Source organism: Erithacus rubecula (assembly GCF_903797595.1).
Source record: "Erithacus rubecula genome assembly, chromosome: 25".
In the NCBI taxonomy this organism is placed as follows: Eukaryota; Metazoa; Chordata; class Aves; order Passeriformes; family Muscicapidae; genus Erithacus; species Erithacus rubecula.
Window position 1 is genome coordinate 1,851,365 of NC_136677.1, and position 14,948 is coordinate 1,866,312.

The 14,948-nt window shown below is 59.7% G+C and overlaps 2 protein-coding genes across 4 annotated transcripts; both read left to right on the plus strand.

The window, feature by feature from the left end:
- The first annotated feature begins 2,690 nt into the window (after positions 1-2,690).
- NLRX1 (NLR family member X1) lies at positions 2,691-8,754 on the plus strand. 3 transcript variants are annotated; one of them, XM_079326857.1, is made up of 10 exons: positions 2,691-2,709; positions 3,236-3,342; positions 3,441-3,568; positions 3,716-3,776; positions 4,132-4,229; positions 4,400-5,016; positions 5,390-6,804; positions 7,602-7,688; positions 7,770-8,021; positions 8,109-8,754. In XM_079326857.1, the coding sequence occupies exons 3-10, from the start codon at positions 3,448-3,450 to the stop codon at positions 8,425-8,427; spliced, it is 2,970 nt and encodes a 989-aa protein (XP_079182983.1). In that variant the 5' UTR covers positions 2,691-2,709; positions 3,236-3,342; positions 3,441-3,447; the 3' UTR covers positions 8,428-8,754. The 3 variants fall into 3 exon arrangements, with proteins under 3 accessions (XP_079182983.1, XP_079182982.1, XP_079182984.1); XM_079326856.1 differs by lacking the exon at positions 2,691-2,709 and adding an exon at positions 2,771-2,998; XM_079326858.1 differs by lacking the exon at positions 2,691-2,709 and adding an exon at positions 3,868-4,025 and having other exon boundaries at positions 3,203-3,342; positions 3,716-3,760.
- A 148-nt stretch (positions 8,755-8,902) lies between these two features.
- NHERF4 (NHERF family PDZ scaffold protein 4) lies at positions 8,903-12,760 on the plus strand. The gene is made up of 10 exons (XM_079326859.1): positions 8,903-9,142; positions 9,727-9,754; positions 9,969-10,033; positions 10,382-10,593; positions 10,722-10,908; positions 10,991-11,127; positions 11,201-11,405; positions 11,576-11,772; positions 11,889-12,059; positions 12,218-12,760. Exons 1-10 carry the CDS (start codon positions 9,127-9,129, stop codon positions 12,260-12,262), a joined length of 1,263 nt encoding a protein of 420 aa, XP_079182985.1. The 5' UTR covers positions 8,903-9,126; the 3' UTR covers positions 12,263-12,760.
- Positions 12,761-14,948: the final 2,188 nt, after the last annotated feature.

Consider the following 14,948-nt stretch of genomic DNA (forward strand, 5'->3'; position numbering starts at 1 on the left):
GGGCTCTGGGGAGTGGGGGTGATAGGGCTTGTTCCTGAGGCAGCAGGACACAAATGAATGTGTTGGTATGAAGGGGCTGGTGAGTGGGGAATGTGGCACGGGGCAGAGGCCCCCTCAGTGCTGCCTGAGGAGCTGAGCCAAGGTGCCACTGCCCTTCCCTCTCTTCAAGGACAGTCCCAGAGGTGGTGGGAAGATGCAGGGAAATGCAAGGAGCAGAAGCACGTTTGCACTGAGTGCCCTGGGGCTTATTGCCTGGGTGGTCCCTGCCCTGCAGGAGGGGTTTTCTCTGTCCTGGCCTGGCAGAGGGATGGGATGCAGCCCTCCTGCTCCAGGAAGCCCTTAGGGCAGTAGCAAGGATGCACTTTATCAGAGCAGGGAAGCAGAGCCATGGGTGCTTCTGGCTGCAGGAATCCCACGAGGGAACGTGGCTGGATAATCAGGAGGAGTGTGATGGAGGAGAGCAGGCTTCTTCCCCCACACCTTCTCTCCTGCCCCTGCCTTCCCTTGTGATGCACTTTGAGTGGATGAGGGTGGGGTTCAAGCTGTGGCTCTGGCTCCCTGGGAACTCCAGGTGAGCCTCAACCCACCAAAAACTGCTTCAGCCCCCTAGGCCCACGGCTGGGTCAGGTCCTGCCTCTCACAGGTGCTGTGGTGCAGGCAGGGCTGTGGCCACTCACCTCCATGCATGTCCAGGCCACCTTTGTCACACGCACAAGAAGAGCAAACGCTTCATCACCTGGCTGGGGTTTGCTGGAGGGGAGACCGGGCTAGAACAGGGATGGGGCTTCTCCCAGGGTTTCACCCCTCTCCCAAATCAGGCAATAAAACAGTGTTTCCTTCTCACTGTGTGTGGACACATTTGTCCTGCCCTCTGCCGTGGGCAGCCTGGGATCTCTGTGTGTCCCTGCCACGCTGGACCCTGTGGTTTTCCAGCCTCCACCTGTCCACACGTGCAGAGCAGAGCATGGGGGGCACGTGAGAGAAGTGCAGCCATTGAAACTCACATTGCCACAGGAGCACAGGTGTGAGCCACTTTCTCCCTGTGACAGCTTGCCAAAATAGGAGGCAGGTAACAGCTCAAAGGCTGAGGGAGACTGCTGGCACAGCTCTGTTGTGGCAGCTGCTCAGGTGGCATTTGCCCAGATCTTTCTGCCTTGCTGGGAGGAGGCTGTGAACAGGAGCAGCCTGGCAGGAACCAGGCAGGTGGAGGTGAGGCCCTGGGCTCTCAGTGGGCTGCACAAGCAGGTAAGTGCCCCGCAGGGACGGGGTGCCAGGTCCAGCTTGCTGCTGGGGCTCACCAGTGCCCAGAGGGTCCCTGGAGCTGTTGGGCAGGAGGAGCTGTTGTGGTTTGTGTCGGTGTTTCCGAGATGCCAGCTGTACTTGTTGGGTTTCACACATCAATAAAACTTATATTTATAGTGTACTGCTGGATGTATCTCATTCCTGAGAGGCTTGAGGGTGTGATGGAGGGTGTTGAATTTGGGGGGGCAAAAATAATTTTTAAATATTCTTTATTGGTGAGGTGGAGTAAAAGCCTGAAAGTGTTTTCAGGTGGCTCAAGATGAGACCTTAGGGTAGATTCAGAAGTACTGTGAATACTCACTTAAAAAAAAAATCTATTACTACTTTCATCAGTATGTCAATGGATTAACTAGAAGTTCTGTTATTGCTGCAGTCATTTTTACAAACCACTTAGTAACTTTTTGTAACAAAAGTATCAAGAAGAGAAACCAAGTATTTCCTGCTTGTAAAATCCTCAAACATCCTTTGGCAGCCTTACATCAAGCCCAGCACCCTGGGTGGGCTGGCACCTCCTGGGACACATCCAGGGGCCGAGAAGATGAGTGTGGCCCGTGACAGGGCTGTCCCTTGCTGGGTGGCCAGAGGGGATGTGCCAGCAGCAGAGGGCAGGTGTGGCTGTGTGTTGAACATCACGTGTGTTGAACAGGCACAAGCAGGTGCTGTCTGGCTGGAGCTGTTGCAATACACAGACTCTTGTGTAATGACAACAATGATTTCTTTAGCATGAGAAGCTGAAGAAGCACTTTATTAAAAAACCGAACCATATTTATAGAGTGGTTCACAAGTCTCAAACAGGACAGTAGTTCCTTGGACAATAGGAGAAAACATCTCCTGTCATGTACAGCATGAAGCTGTTTCTCAGTCAACACCAGGTGTTAATCTGTGTTTATTAATTCCTTTCTGTTTAACAGAAAGTTATCATCCTGGGAAAGGCTCAGGCCAGAGCTGAGAAGTTGTCACAGCCTGGGAAAAAACCTCCCAGCCTGAGAAAAAGACCTCAGAACGTGAAAAAGGCCTGGCAAACTCTGCCTGGGCCTTCAGTGGTGTCTACACGGAGCCCTCTCGGCTGGGGCGGGATCCTCTCCAGCAGAACCCGTCCTTGCCGGCTCCGGTTGCGCAGCGCAGAGCCGCCAGATGTGCCCGCAGCGCATCGCCGCCTTGCAGCACATCTGGCGAACCGCAGCCGCCCCCATCCCCGGGCTCTGCCGGCCCCGGGCAGCTCCGGGGCGCTGGCGGCGGGGCGGGACGGGCGGGATGGCGTCGCAGGAAGTTCTGCCGGCAGAGCAGCCACCCCCGCAGCCCGGGGCTCGCAGGGCAGCGGCCGGATGGGCAGCTCCGTGTGCCCCGTGAGCGCGGCGGCTCCGGCACAGGCAGCTCGGCGCTCCCGCTGGAATCCTGCCGGACGAGGTAACCCCGCCGCTGTCGCTGTCACTGTCGCTGTCGCTGTCACTGTCACTGTCGCTGTCTCCTCCCTCGGTGGCAGCCCCGCCGCTGTCCCCGCACCCCACGGCCTCGCCATGGAGCTGGGAGGGCACAGCGAGTGTCACGGGGGTGCCGAGAGGGGTCCCCAAAGGGTTCTGCGGCAGGACGGCAGCACAGAGCGCTCGGCTGGGCAGAAGGGCTGGGAAGGGGCTGCGAGCCGGGCATGGGACACTGTGGGGGTTGTTTCCTGCAAAGGTCGGGACACCTGTTCAAGGTCAGCTCCTCTGCCCCCGTCCCTTTGCCCGAGTTTATCTGGGTGATATAAAAAGGGACTGTAAACAGCGTGGCTTGTGGGAGGTGTGAGTGAGCCAGCTGTCACCCTGCTCCTTCCTTTTTCTGCTGGGGTTTGCTAGCTGAGGTTTAGGACACGGATTGGACTCGATGATCTTGAAGGTCTCTTCCATCTAGTCATTCTGTGAATTCTGTGAATGTCCCTCTCCCCCGTTCCCAGGATGTTGGGGGCTGTGAGCACCACCCGTGCTCCTGGAGGATCGCGCTGCTGAGCCTGAGTCAGCGCCACCACAGCCGGTTCTGCCGGACTGGACCACGCTGGGGCAGGTAAGGCTGGGCAGGGCTCTGCTGCAGCACATTCCCGCAGCCCCCCGAGCTCTGCTGAGCACCCCGGAATTCCTCACCCACCTCCCCTCGTCTTTCAGGTGCAGGATGTCCCGGGCCATGCAGTGCCAGAGCTGCCTGCCCTGGGGCAGCTGGGCACAGCTGGCACGGTCCCTGGCAGGGAGCAGGGGGACCCGCAGAGTGTCCGTGTGTGCTGCTGCCGTGCCAGGTGAGCTGGGCTCTGTGCCTCTGCCACTCAGCCTTGTCCCCAGTGACATCCCTCCCCAGCTGTGCAGGGATGTGGGGCACCCCAGCAAGGTGGGGTAAATGGTGGAGAGGGCAATCCCTGACCATGTGCATTCTTCCTCCCCCCCAGGACCTGCAGGCAGGTGTTTCCTCAGGAAGATCCTTTGCAAAAGCAGCATCTCCCTCCCCAGGTAGAGTGTCACACGCTGGGGCTCTGCCACAGCACCTGGCTGGCTGAGCTGGCTGCCTTGGCACCAGGGGCACTGCTTTGCTTCCACCTAGAAAAACACCCAGACCCACCTCCCTGCCTGCTCTGACTCCAGCCCACCTCCTCTGCCTCACCTTGGGTTTTCTGGGAATGCACAGCCCATGGCTTGCTGACCTGCCTTCACCTCCCAGCCGTGCCCCTGCACTCCCCTGTGCTGTGGGGGAAGGAAGGGGTGAGCTGGTTCCTCTCAGCACTTCCCACAGCTTCACCTGTGATCTGCCCCCCCTGCTCCTAGCAGGGTTTGGAGCTGCTCCCTGATGCTCTCCCTCCTCCTGCAGGGGCTGTGTTCGCTACCAGGGAGGCTCCCAGGAGAGCTCTGCCCAGCCTGGCTCCTCTCACCATGGTCAGTCCCAGCTGAGGAATGTGGCCTTTACTGGTGAGTTTGCAGCTCTGCTCTGGAGGAAGGGTCCTACACAGTGTCCTGGGCAGTGTGGGGATCCCCATAACTGGGTGCTGTCCCCACTCTGCAGTGGCTTGGGGCAGGCAACTTCTCCAGTACCCCCCAGTGAGCAATCCTTGTCATGCCCAACACCTTCCTCCTTCCAGGTGCCATCAAGAAGCACCAGAAGAGCCTGTCTGCGTGGTTCAGCCACCAGCCCAATGAGGAGAGGCAGTTCGGCCCTTCCTTCTCGCTGGATGCCGTCCATGTGGACCCAGTGATCCGGGAGAGCTCCCTGGAGGAGATTCTGAAGCCCTCCCCTGATTTAACCATCCAGAACCAGCTCCAGCAGCCCCTTAGGAAGGTTATCAGCCTCCACAACCTCTTTGACGTGGACGCCTGCGGGCGGCAGGTGAAGAACGTGGTTCTCTACGGCACCGTGGGCACGGGCAAGAGCACCCTCATCAAGAAGATGGTGGTGGACTGGTGCCACGGGCGCCTGCCCCGCTTCGAGCTGGTCATCCCCTTCTCCTGCGAGGACCTGTCCCACAGCCACGCCCACGTGTCCCTGCGCCGCCTCGTCACCAAGAAGTACCAGCACCTGCGGGACGTGGTGCCGCTGCTGGAGGCGTCCAACCTCAGGGTGCTCTTCATCCTCAACGGGCTGGAGCGCCTCAACCTGGATTTTCGCCTGGCTGGCACCGAGCTGTGCTGTGACCCCAACGAGCCCGTGCCTCCCTCTGCCATCGTGGTCAACCTGCTGCGGAAATACCTCCTGCCCGAGGTCGGTGTTGTGCTGGGAAAAGGTTGGGGGTGAGCCCTGAGGCATCAAGGGGCTGCTGTGATCATTATTTGGCTGGGAGCAAGCAGGCAGTCTCTGTTCCTGGAGGGACTTACCAAGGTGGTCTCATGTCATGGTGGGATCTTTGGGGAGGCCTGGTAATCTAATGAAGGCTGTGGTTTTCCAGGTTTTATTTATGTCTAGGAGGGAAAGGGGAAAGTTCTTCTGTCCCCTCTGCCTGGGCGGGGTTTGATCCAGCACCCTTTGTCCAGCAGCTTTGTGAGCCCCAACCTTTGGATGGGGTGATCCTTGTGCACCTCCCTGTGGGTTATGCCCTGCTGAGCACCCCCAAACTCATCCATCCCCGTGTCCCCAGGCCAGCATCATCGTCACCACGCGCCCGTCGGCCGTGCGCCGCATCCCGGGCAAGTACGTGGGGCGCTACGCCGAGATCTGTGGCTTCTCCGACACCAACCTGCAGAAGCTCTACTTCCAGATGCGCCTCAGCCAGCCTGGCTGCTCGGGAGAGGAGAGCCAGCACCGCAGCTCGGCCGAGCAGGAGAACCTGGTGGAGATGCTGTCGAGGAACTTGGAGCGCCACAACCAAATAACGGCTGCCTGCTTCTTGCCTTCCTACTGCTGGCTGGTGTGCACCACCCTGCACTTCCTCTACTTCACCAGGACGGTTCCTCCCAGCCAGACCCTGACTGGCATCTACACCAGCTTCCTGAGGCTCAACTTCAGCGGGGAGGTGGTGGACAGCACCGACCCCAGCCACATCTCCATGATGAAGTACGTGGCCAAGACAGTGGGCAAGCTGGCCTACGAGGGGGTGATGTCCCGCAAGACCTGCTTCTCAGAGGAAGACCTGCGGCAGTGCTTCGAGGTGGAGATGAAGACTGAAAGCGAGCTCAACCTCCTGGAGGTTTTCCGCAGCGACGCCTTCCGCTTCTTCCTCAGCCCGTGCGTGCAGCCGGGCAAGGAGCACACCTTTGTGTTCACCATCCCCGCCATGCAGGAGTACCTGGCAGCCCTGTACGTGGTGCTGGGAGAGAAGAAGACCCTGGTGCAGAGGGTGGGGAAGGAGCTGTCAGAGGTCATTGGAAAGGTGAGCGAAGATGTGGCTGTGGTGGTGAACATCATCTCCAAGGTGCTGCCCCTGCGCTTCCTCCCCGTGCTCTTCAACCTGCTCAAGATCTTCCCTCGCTACTTCTCCCGGGTGAGCGGCAAGGACAGGGATGCCATAGCCCACACCATGGCGCAGGAGCTGTTCAAAGAGGAGGACTACTACAACGATGATGTCTTGGACCAGATCAACTTCAGCATCCTGGGCGTGGAGGGGCCCATGCGCCACCCTGATGAGGCCCCTGATGATGAGGTCTTCGAGCTCTTCCCCATTTTCATGGGTGGGATCCTGTCCCGGCGCAACCGCGCCATCCTGGAGCAGCTGGGCTGCTCCATCAAGAACCTGGCAGCCTTTGAGATCGCCAAGGCCATGAAGAAGACGGTGATCAGGAAGGGCCGCAGGGGCTTGCCCCCCTCCGAGCTCATGGACTACCTGTTCTTCCTGCACGAGTTCCAGAACGAGCGCTTCACGGCCGAGGCCGTCCGCTCCCTCCGCGCTGTCAACCTCTCCTCTGTCAAGATGACCCCTCTCAAGTGCTCTGTGCTGGCTTCTGTCATGAGCACCACGGGTCACGAGGTGGAGGAGCTGAACCTGACCTCCTGCAACCTGGACAGCAGCAGCCTGAGGACCCTCTTCCCTGTCCTGCTGCGATGCAAAGCTCTCCAGTGAGTACCACCTCCTCCTGCCCTTGGGCACTGCTGAAAATTTGGGTTCTTTCTCACCTTTTCCCATCACAAGGATGCTTTAGGAGCCCAGGTATGGAAAAGCTAAGGACAGGCATGTTTATCTTTAGTGCAGACCTAGGGAACTACAGCTTCCAACATGCAACACTCTTGGAGCAGCCTCTCTAGGGCACTGCATGCTGGGATTTGCAGTCCCAGCTCAACTTCCCACAGGAATTTTTGGGAAGTTCCCTGCAGCTGGTACAGGCTGGGCTGGCTGCCAGCTGTCCTGGCAGAACTGAGTCCCTAGAGAAAATTACCCGGCATCCCCGTGTCGATAGCTCTGTGAGGAGTTTGCTGTCCCAAAGGTGGGAGTCTGGGCTGTGCAGATGTTCCCACACACATTCCAGAACATTTGTGGAGCTGCAGGTCTTCCTGCTGCCCAGGTGGTGGCGAGACGTGCTCAGTGCAGATGGATCGGGCTGTGCAGCTGGGCTGTGCCGCACTTCCTTCCTCCAGATGCTCAGGAGGGCTTGATGGAGCCCTGATCTCTCCTCTGACTTTCACCCACCCCCTGAAGATTTCACCATCCCCTTGCCCTGCTCCTGCTGGCACTGGCTCTGCTGGCTCATGCTCCGGTGCGGTGTCACCGTGCTCCCTTTTGGGGAGGAAACCTGGAGTGGCCTAGTTTGGGGAGCCCAGGGAGGATGGTGATGGGCAAAATGGAGCGGGCAGGGCTGCCAGGCTCACAGGTAACAGCCATTTTGTTCCTGTCACCCCCGTGTCTTGCTCTGAACCAGCCTGCAGCTCAACAGTCTGGGGTCCGACGCCTGCAAGGAAATTCGTGACCTGCTGCTGCATGACAAGTGTGTGGTGAGCAGCCTGCGGTGAGTACGGCCCCCAGCCCCGCGTGACCCTGCCAGTGCCCGGCACGTGCCTGGGCGCTCCCTGAGCTCCCGTGTCCGCAGGCTGGCCAACAACCCCGTGGGCGAGCAGGGCGCTCGCTACCTGGCCGAGGCGCTGGCCAAGAACCGCTCGCTGAGCCAGCTGTCCCTGCTGCACACGGCGCTGGGCGACCCCGGCGCCGAGGCCATCGCCCAGCGCCTGCCTGAGAACCGGCACCTGCGGGAGCTCAACCTGGGCTACAACTCCCTGACGGACGCGGCGGCCCTGCGCGTGGTGGAGGTGGCCAAGGGGCACGAGACGCTGGACAAAGTGCAGTGAGTCCGTCCCTGCCCTCCTGCCCTGCCCTGTCTGCCTCTGTCCTTCCCCTCAGCCCTCACCAGCCTCTCCTGCTGCTTTCCCAGCCTCTACTTCAACGACATCAGTGAGGATGGCAAGAGGGCTCTCGACAGCCTGCGCATGGACCGCGACGGCGTCAGGGCTCTGGTTTTCCTCACGGCGGGCACCGACGTCTCCGATTACTGGTCCTACATCCTGAGCGTGGTGCAGAGGAACCTGCCCTTCTGGGACCGCCAGCGGGTCCGGCAGCACCTCGCCCTCCTGCTGCAGGACCTGGAGAGCAGCCGCAGCCAGACTGCCAATCCCTGGAGGAAAGCCAAGTTCCTGCGAGTCGAGAGCGAGGTCAAGAAAATGCTGGGGAAACTGCAGGATGGGAGCCTCTAAACTGCTGCCCATCCACCAGCCTGGGGTGGGGCAGTGCAGTGTGCCCAGCAGCACATTCCCTCTGCCCTTACCCACATTGAGATGCTGGGTGGATGGTGCTGACAAAGGTGCTGGGTGTGTGGGGCTCAGCCTCATCTGCAGGAGAGGCTGAAGTGTGGGAATGGGACAGAAACCAGGCCAGGAGCAAATGGGACTTGTTCTTCTGGGCTTGTGGAAAGCCAGCCCCTGCACCTCGGCCAGAGTGGTGGCAGGGAGCAGGATTGGGGCTTGTCTGTGAATCTTTGGGAGCATTAAAGTGCACCACTCTGTTTCCACTGAAGCACACTAGTACCAAGACTTGATCTCCTCTCTGGGCCCTTCCTGGGGAGGGATGTGGAGCTGCCCCTGCAGCAGCTGGAGTGGATGGTTCTGCCTTTCCCCATCTCACAGCATCGGCATGGAGCAGCTCATCTCTGCTCCAGTGCTGAACCAGTCATTGTCCCACCATGTCTCCCTGGGAGCCACCAGGAGCTGTCCCCATGCTGGGTGTCCCTGGGTGCTGGTCCCTGCTCCCAGCTCTGACTGGCAGTGCCCTGGGGCTGGGAGGGCAGGGGAGACTCAGAGCTGTTTAACCATTAAACCTGGGGCGTCTTGGAAGAGGCGGGGACACTTCCCTGCCACTTCACCTGTACCTTGCTCCCTCTGGCAATCCCTGCAGCCATGAAGCAAACAAAAGGTATGTGCTGGGAATCCTCTGGAGACCCTTCCCCACACACATGGGCCCTGCTGCCAGAGGGAGCAAGACAATGTCAGAGGCCAGGCAGCCTGTGGAAAGGAGCCCGAGGCATGCAGGAAAATGTCTCCTTGTGGGGATGCTGGGGAGAAATGCCCTCTCCCTGGGTGTGGGGTTCCTTGTGCCCAAAGAGGTGTGGAGGGGTTTGGGGGGTTGTGTGTTGGGGAAGATCTCTGTTTCCTTCTCCTGGCTCCAGCAGCTCTCTGGAGTCATGGTGAATGTTCTCACCTCTCACTGAAGAGCCTTGTAAACCCCCAGGACTGAGCCCCTTCTGCTTGGCCCTGCTTTGGCCTCACACTGCCCATGGGACCTGAGCAGCAGGTCCTGCTGTTGGGAATGCTGGAGGACAGTGGTGACAGGGCCAAGGAACAACCTGTGCTGAGAGACAGAGGGGCTTGGGGGCTGTGTGGGCTTGGCAAACCCCCTCACCCAGCATGGCAGGCTCAGCCTGTGAGTGGACAAGCCCTGAGTGCTGGAGAGCTCCCAGCCCACCAGCTCCTGTGCTGACATCTCCTCTCCCTCTGCAGGGCTCGAGGGAGACAAGATGTCCATCATGTAAGTGCTGATCTCCCCTTGACCAGGGGCTTTCTGGGGCTCAGGGGAGATGTGGGGAATGGTCCGAGAGGCAAATCCCCTCTGGCTTTGCCCAAAAAGGAGCCCCAGACCCCAGCTTGCCCTTTCTGAGAGGAACAGACTCCCCAAGGCTGGGGGAGGCAGGGGCAAGGCCATCCTGCAATAACATGGCCTCTCCTGCCCTTTATCATTTCAGAAAATTTGAATTTAACCCCAAAGTTGGGATCGACAACCCTGCCTTGACACTGACTGAGGACACGGGTAAATACACGCCCTCATCTCCCAGGGAGTCCCTGTGTCTGCACGGGCTTGTGGCACCTGGGTGTCCTTGTGTCTGTACAAGATTGTGGCACCTGGGTGTCCTTGTGTCTGTACAGGATTGTGGTACCTGGGTGTCCTTGTGTCTGTACAGGATTGTGGCACCTGGGTGTCCTTGTGTCTCCAGAGGGTTGAGGCACCTGGGCACTGCTGGGGTCCTGAGCTCTCTCACACTGGAGACCTGTGGGAGGTGAACACAGAAGGGATGAGCAGATCCCCAGGCCAGGGTGGGGTGGAGAATTGTGTGAGGATGCCAGCAGAGCCCTGCTCACGGGCTGTGCCCCCACACAGACAGTGAGGGTGTGGGGGAGCCCCGTTTCTACCTCCTGACCAAGGAGAACACGGAGACCTTCGGCTTCTGCCTGCACGAGGAGCTGGTGTGCCCCGGCCACGTCATCCGGCAGCTGGAGATGGGAGGGGTGGCCCAGCGCAGGGGGCTGCAGGACGGGGACAGGCTACTCCAGGTCAATGGCCACTTTGTGGATGACATGGATCACCTCAGGGTAAGCTGGGAGCATCCCATGGGAACGCCTGGGTCCTGCCCAGCCAGGGGCACGGAGGATGCACGACCCTGCTGACCCCAGGGATCAGAGGGGTGTCTGCCCAGGGCTCACAGCCTGGGTCCTTGCAGGTGGTGCAGAAGATCAAGGCCAGTGGGAACCAGGTCCTGCTGGCCGTGCTGGATGGTGACTCCTATGAGGCAGCCAAATCCCTGGGCAGGGACCTGTCCCAGATGCTGCCCGATGACATCCGCCCGCGCCTCTGCCACGTCACCAGGGACAAAAGCGGCTTTGGCTTCAGTGTGTCGTGTCCAGAAGGTAAAGCAGGACGCTGCCACCACGAGCCTCCCTGCTGTAGCACCTCACTCACCCCAAAGTGCCCCTTCTGCTCCTCCTGCAGGCACCAAGGGCACCTTCCAGCTGTCGGTGCTGCAGGACGGGCCAGCGGACAGAGCAGGGGTGCCACCAGGCTCCTGGCTGCTGGAGCTGAACGGGGACAGCGTGAAGAGCTACTCCCACACACAGCTCACCAAAAAGGTGCCTGCTCCTGGCGTGGGAGGGCGAGGGATGGGGCTGGGAATGTCACTGAGCACCCTGTGCTTTCATCCAGCTCAAGCAGAGTGGCAACAAGGTGACGCTGCTGGTGGCATCCAGCGCTGTGGAGGAGTTCTACCGCCTGCGGGGCCTGCGGGTCACGGCTGCCCTGGCTGACACCTCCAGGCTCCCCTTCAAGGTCCGGGAGCTGCACCTGGTGAAGGGTCCTGCTGGCTACGGCTTCCTGCTCAAGGAGGATGACTGCAGCTCGGGGGGAGTAGGTGAGGAGGGCTGAGAGGGGCGGTTTGTAGCTGAGCAAGACATTTCTGAGGGTTGGGAAGAGGTGACAGCTCTGTGCCTGCAAAGGGACCCTGTCCCCACCTGCACACGGGGCTCAGCAGAGGCAGTTCCCTGTGTGAGCCTGTCCCCTCCCTGTGCCCCGCTGTGGCAGGCCAGTTCCTGTGGGATGTGGATGTGGGGCTGCCAGCTGAGCAGGCAGGGATGAAGGAAGGGGACCGTGTGCTGGCTGTGAACGGGGAGAGCATCGAGGGGCTGGACCACGAGCAGACCGTGCACAGGATCCGCGCCCACCAGGACCAGGTGACGCTGCTGGTCATCGACCCCGCTGCCGACGAGTTCTACCACTCTGTAGGTGTTGGGGGCAGGGTCCTGCCCTGCCTGGGGAGCCCTGGGGGCTGTGAGGCTGCACATGGATGGGTGATCTCCACACGGGTTGTGTGTCCATCCCTCTTCTGCTCTTCCAGATGGGGCTGTCCCCCCTGCAGTTCTTTGAGGACAATGACACCGCCTCAGGCTCCTGCACGCCCTCCCTGCCCTCCCGGAGTGGCTCCCCTGTACTCTGTGACGTGGAGGTGGGACCCAAGGGACCTGTGTCCTGGCTGATGGCTGCTGCCAACAGTATAGAGATCATACAGGTAACTCCTCAGGCCAGTGCTCACAGCCTGGAAGTGCTCTGAGTGCTGCCACCTCCATTTTGCCCATCCAGATATTTCCCTGGCACCTGTGATGCTGCCAGGAGGAGGCTGTGTGGTTCCCTGGCCAGGCAGAAAGATCCCTGTAACTGTCCCCACAGAGCCACCGCCAGGAGGAACAGACAAAGCTGTGCCAGGCATTCTAACAGCCCAGGAGCCTCTGGACAGGCTCTCCCACACAGCACCTCCACGCAGCCCCTCGGGCCTCAGCGCTGCTCAGCATGGACCCTGCACACGCAGCTCCTGTGTCTCCATGCCTGGCTCACAGCATGACACTCCCAGGGACTCGTCTCTGCTCACCGAGGCTGGCTCAGAGCTTTTACCAACCACAATGGCAGCTCCTTGTAACCTGACCACAGACCTGTGTCTTTGCCCGCCCAGCTACCTCCAGGAATTTCTCAGGACTTTGCACTGAAGCCCTTGCCCAGCTCCAGGCTCTGGGAGTTCCCAGGAGAGCTGAGGCACTGCCCTCTGCACCATGACCCAAGGGACTCGAGGGCTGGCTCAGATCTGCACGTGCATGGACATTTCTCCTGTGCTTCTCCTCCCGTGCCCTCCCTGAATCTGTGGGCAGTCAGTGTCCACCACCACCCTGTTCCTGCACCACCCTTTTGGGGTGTGATTAAAGGACAAATGCACACTGCTGTTTGTGTGGCTGATGTTATGGACAGCACTGTCACTTGGCAGCACATCCCAGGGCTGGATCCATCCTCCCTTCCCAAGCCTGGAGTTGGGCAGTGGATGTAGGAAGTTCTCCAGGCGTGCTGCTGAGAGGATAGGGGCTGAGAACCATCCTGAGAGCTCCTGGGCACTGTTACCACCAGGAATTGAGAGCAAACTCCTGTAGCAAACTCCATGGAGCAAACATCCCTTGTTCTCCATGGCCAGGGCTGTTCCTGAGGGTTCCCTCACAGGTGACACATCAGGAGCATCAGTTCGTGCTCTGCCAGGGCTGTGACAATGCTGGGGGAGGGGGACAGGGGGGATCCCAGCAGGGGAAGTTTCACCTCTCTGTGAACGTGGGAGAGTGAAAACAAGCCCTGAGTTTTGCATATGGCCAAGAACCACAAACCTCTGGCTGAGGTTTTACCTCGGCCCCTTCGCGAGCGCGAACGGAAACGCGATTCTGGAGCATCGCCCCGCCAGGCAGGGAAACCTCTGTGTCCTCTGAGCTCACTGCAGGCAGCTGGGCTGCAAGGAGTTCTTGTGCAGAGCCTTTGGCAGCTGAGGGAGCAGGGCTGGCCAGCTGCAGGCTGGTTTGGGGCTGCATGTCAAGGGAGAGGTGGGAAAAGCTCATCTGGGAGCCCCCAGCAGCACTGAGGTGTGGGGTCTCTGCACCCAACAGCCCCAAGTGAAACCCTCTCAAGAGCCCCAAGTGAGAGAGCCAGAACAGTCCCAAGCAAAATCAACCTTTGCTTGGAGTCTCAGACATAGCTACAACCCCAGTGTGGAGCAAATCCTGCCCAGAGAAGCAGATAGGCAGGAATGCAATTACTCAAGCGTGTTCCCTGATCTCTTTGGATCAGAGCCACGGTGATTTTTGTACTTGGCTCTCACAAAGGCAGTGTTGCCCTCCCCACTTCTCTCCCCAGGTACTTGTGGTAGCGTGGAGCTGGCCAGGGCACCTGCTGGTGGTCAATCCGGCTTGACTATTAGCCAGAATCCATTAGCACCTAATGGGAAAAGCCTCAGGAACACGGCCTCAATAAACGTTGACATATTTGAGGTCAATATAATCCTTAGGAAAATTTGCCCAGGTAATTAAAGCCAGACGAGGAGTTGCCTGTCCCAGAAATATTTACCAAGCTTTACCAAAGGCAATAAAATGAAAGCAGGGAGTTTTACAACCAATCCATGCCAGGCTCCCTTGTTGTGTTTAGTGCTTCTTGCTGTGCTGTCCACCTTGCTCCTCAGCAAGTGGGAGCCACAGGGGAAGCAAAGCTCCTTCAAGGGGGTTGGATCCAGAGGTTGAGGCTGTGCTGTCCAACCTCCAGGCCCAAGTTTGGGGTGCTTGCCTTCACAAAACTGCAGCACGCAGAGTTTTCCTTTGCCTGGTTCCCTTGTGGTGAGGCTGATGCCGTGTGGTACCAGCCACAGCTGCTTTTTGCATGAGGATGTGTCTTTCTGCCTGGGAGAGGAGATGAAAAGAGGATCTGAAGGCAGCAAAGAAACAGAACTCAACTGACTTTCAAACCCATGTTGTAATTTTTTTTGAAAGTTTGGTGGTGTCAGCTCTGACAAACTCATGCCTTGGTTCCCTTTGCATTCCCTGGTCCCCTTTTCTCCCTTTCCTCCTTTTGACACCCTGGTCCCTTTTCACTGCCCGGTCCCATTTTCTCTCCCGACTCCTGTTTTCTCTCCCTGTTGCCCTGCTCCTGCTCCTTTTCCCTTTGGAGCCGGGCTGTTGGCACTCAGCCCCGGCGGGTTCCTCAGGTACCTGCCCGGTGCACTGGCCGCTCTCCCGTTCCCTTTCCCCGCCTGCCATGGGGATGCCGGTGCTGTTCCTGCCTCTGGCGCATCCCTCTCTGGGAGAGAGGGAGATGCAGCGCCGCTTCTTAGAAAAGGGAAGGCGTCTTCAGGAAAGGGGAAGCGATCTTGTTTCGCAAGCTGGGCCAGGGGCACGGGAAGGGCCGCGCAGGCCGCGGGTCCCTCCCGGGGGCGGCGGGGCGAGCGCGGCCCCCGCGTTCCCATGGCGACCGCGCCCCGCCCCGCCCCGCCCGCACCAGGCATGGCCGCCGCGCCGCCCTCACGCTCCGCTCCGCGCACGCGCCTCTCCTCTCCACCAATCAGCGCCGGCTCCTCCCCGGCGGGGAGGGCGTGGCCTAGCGCCGG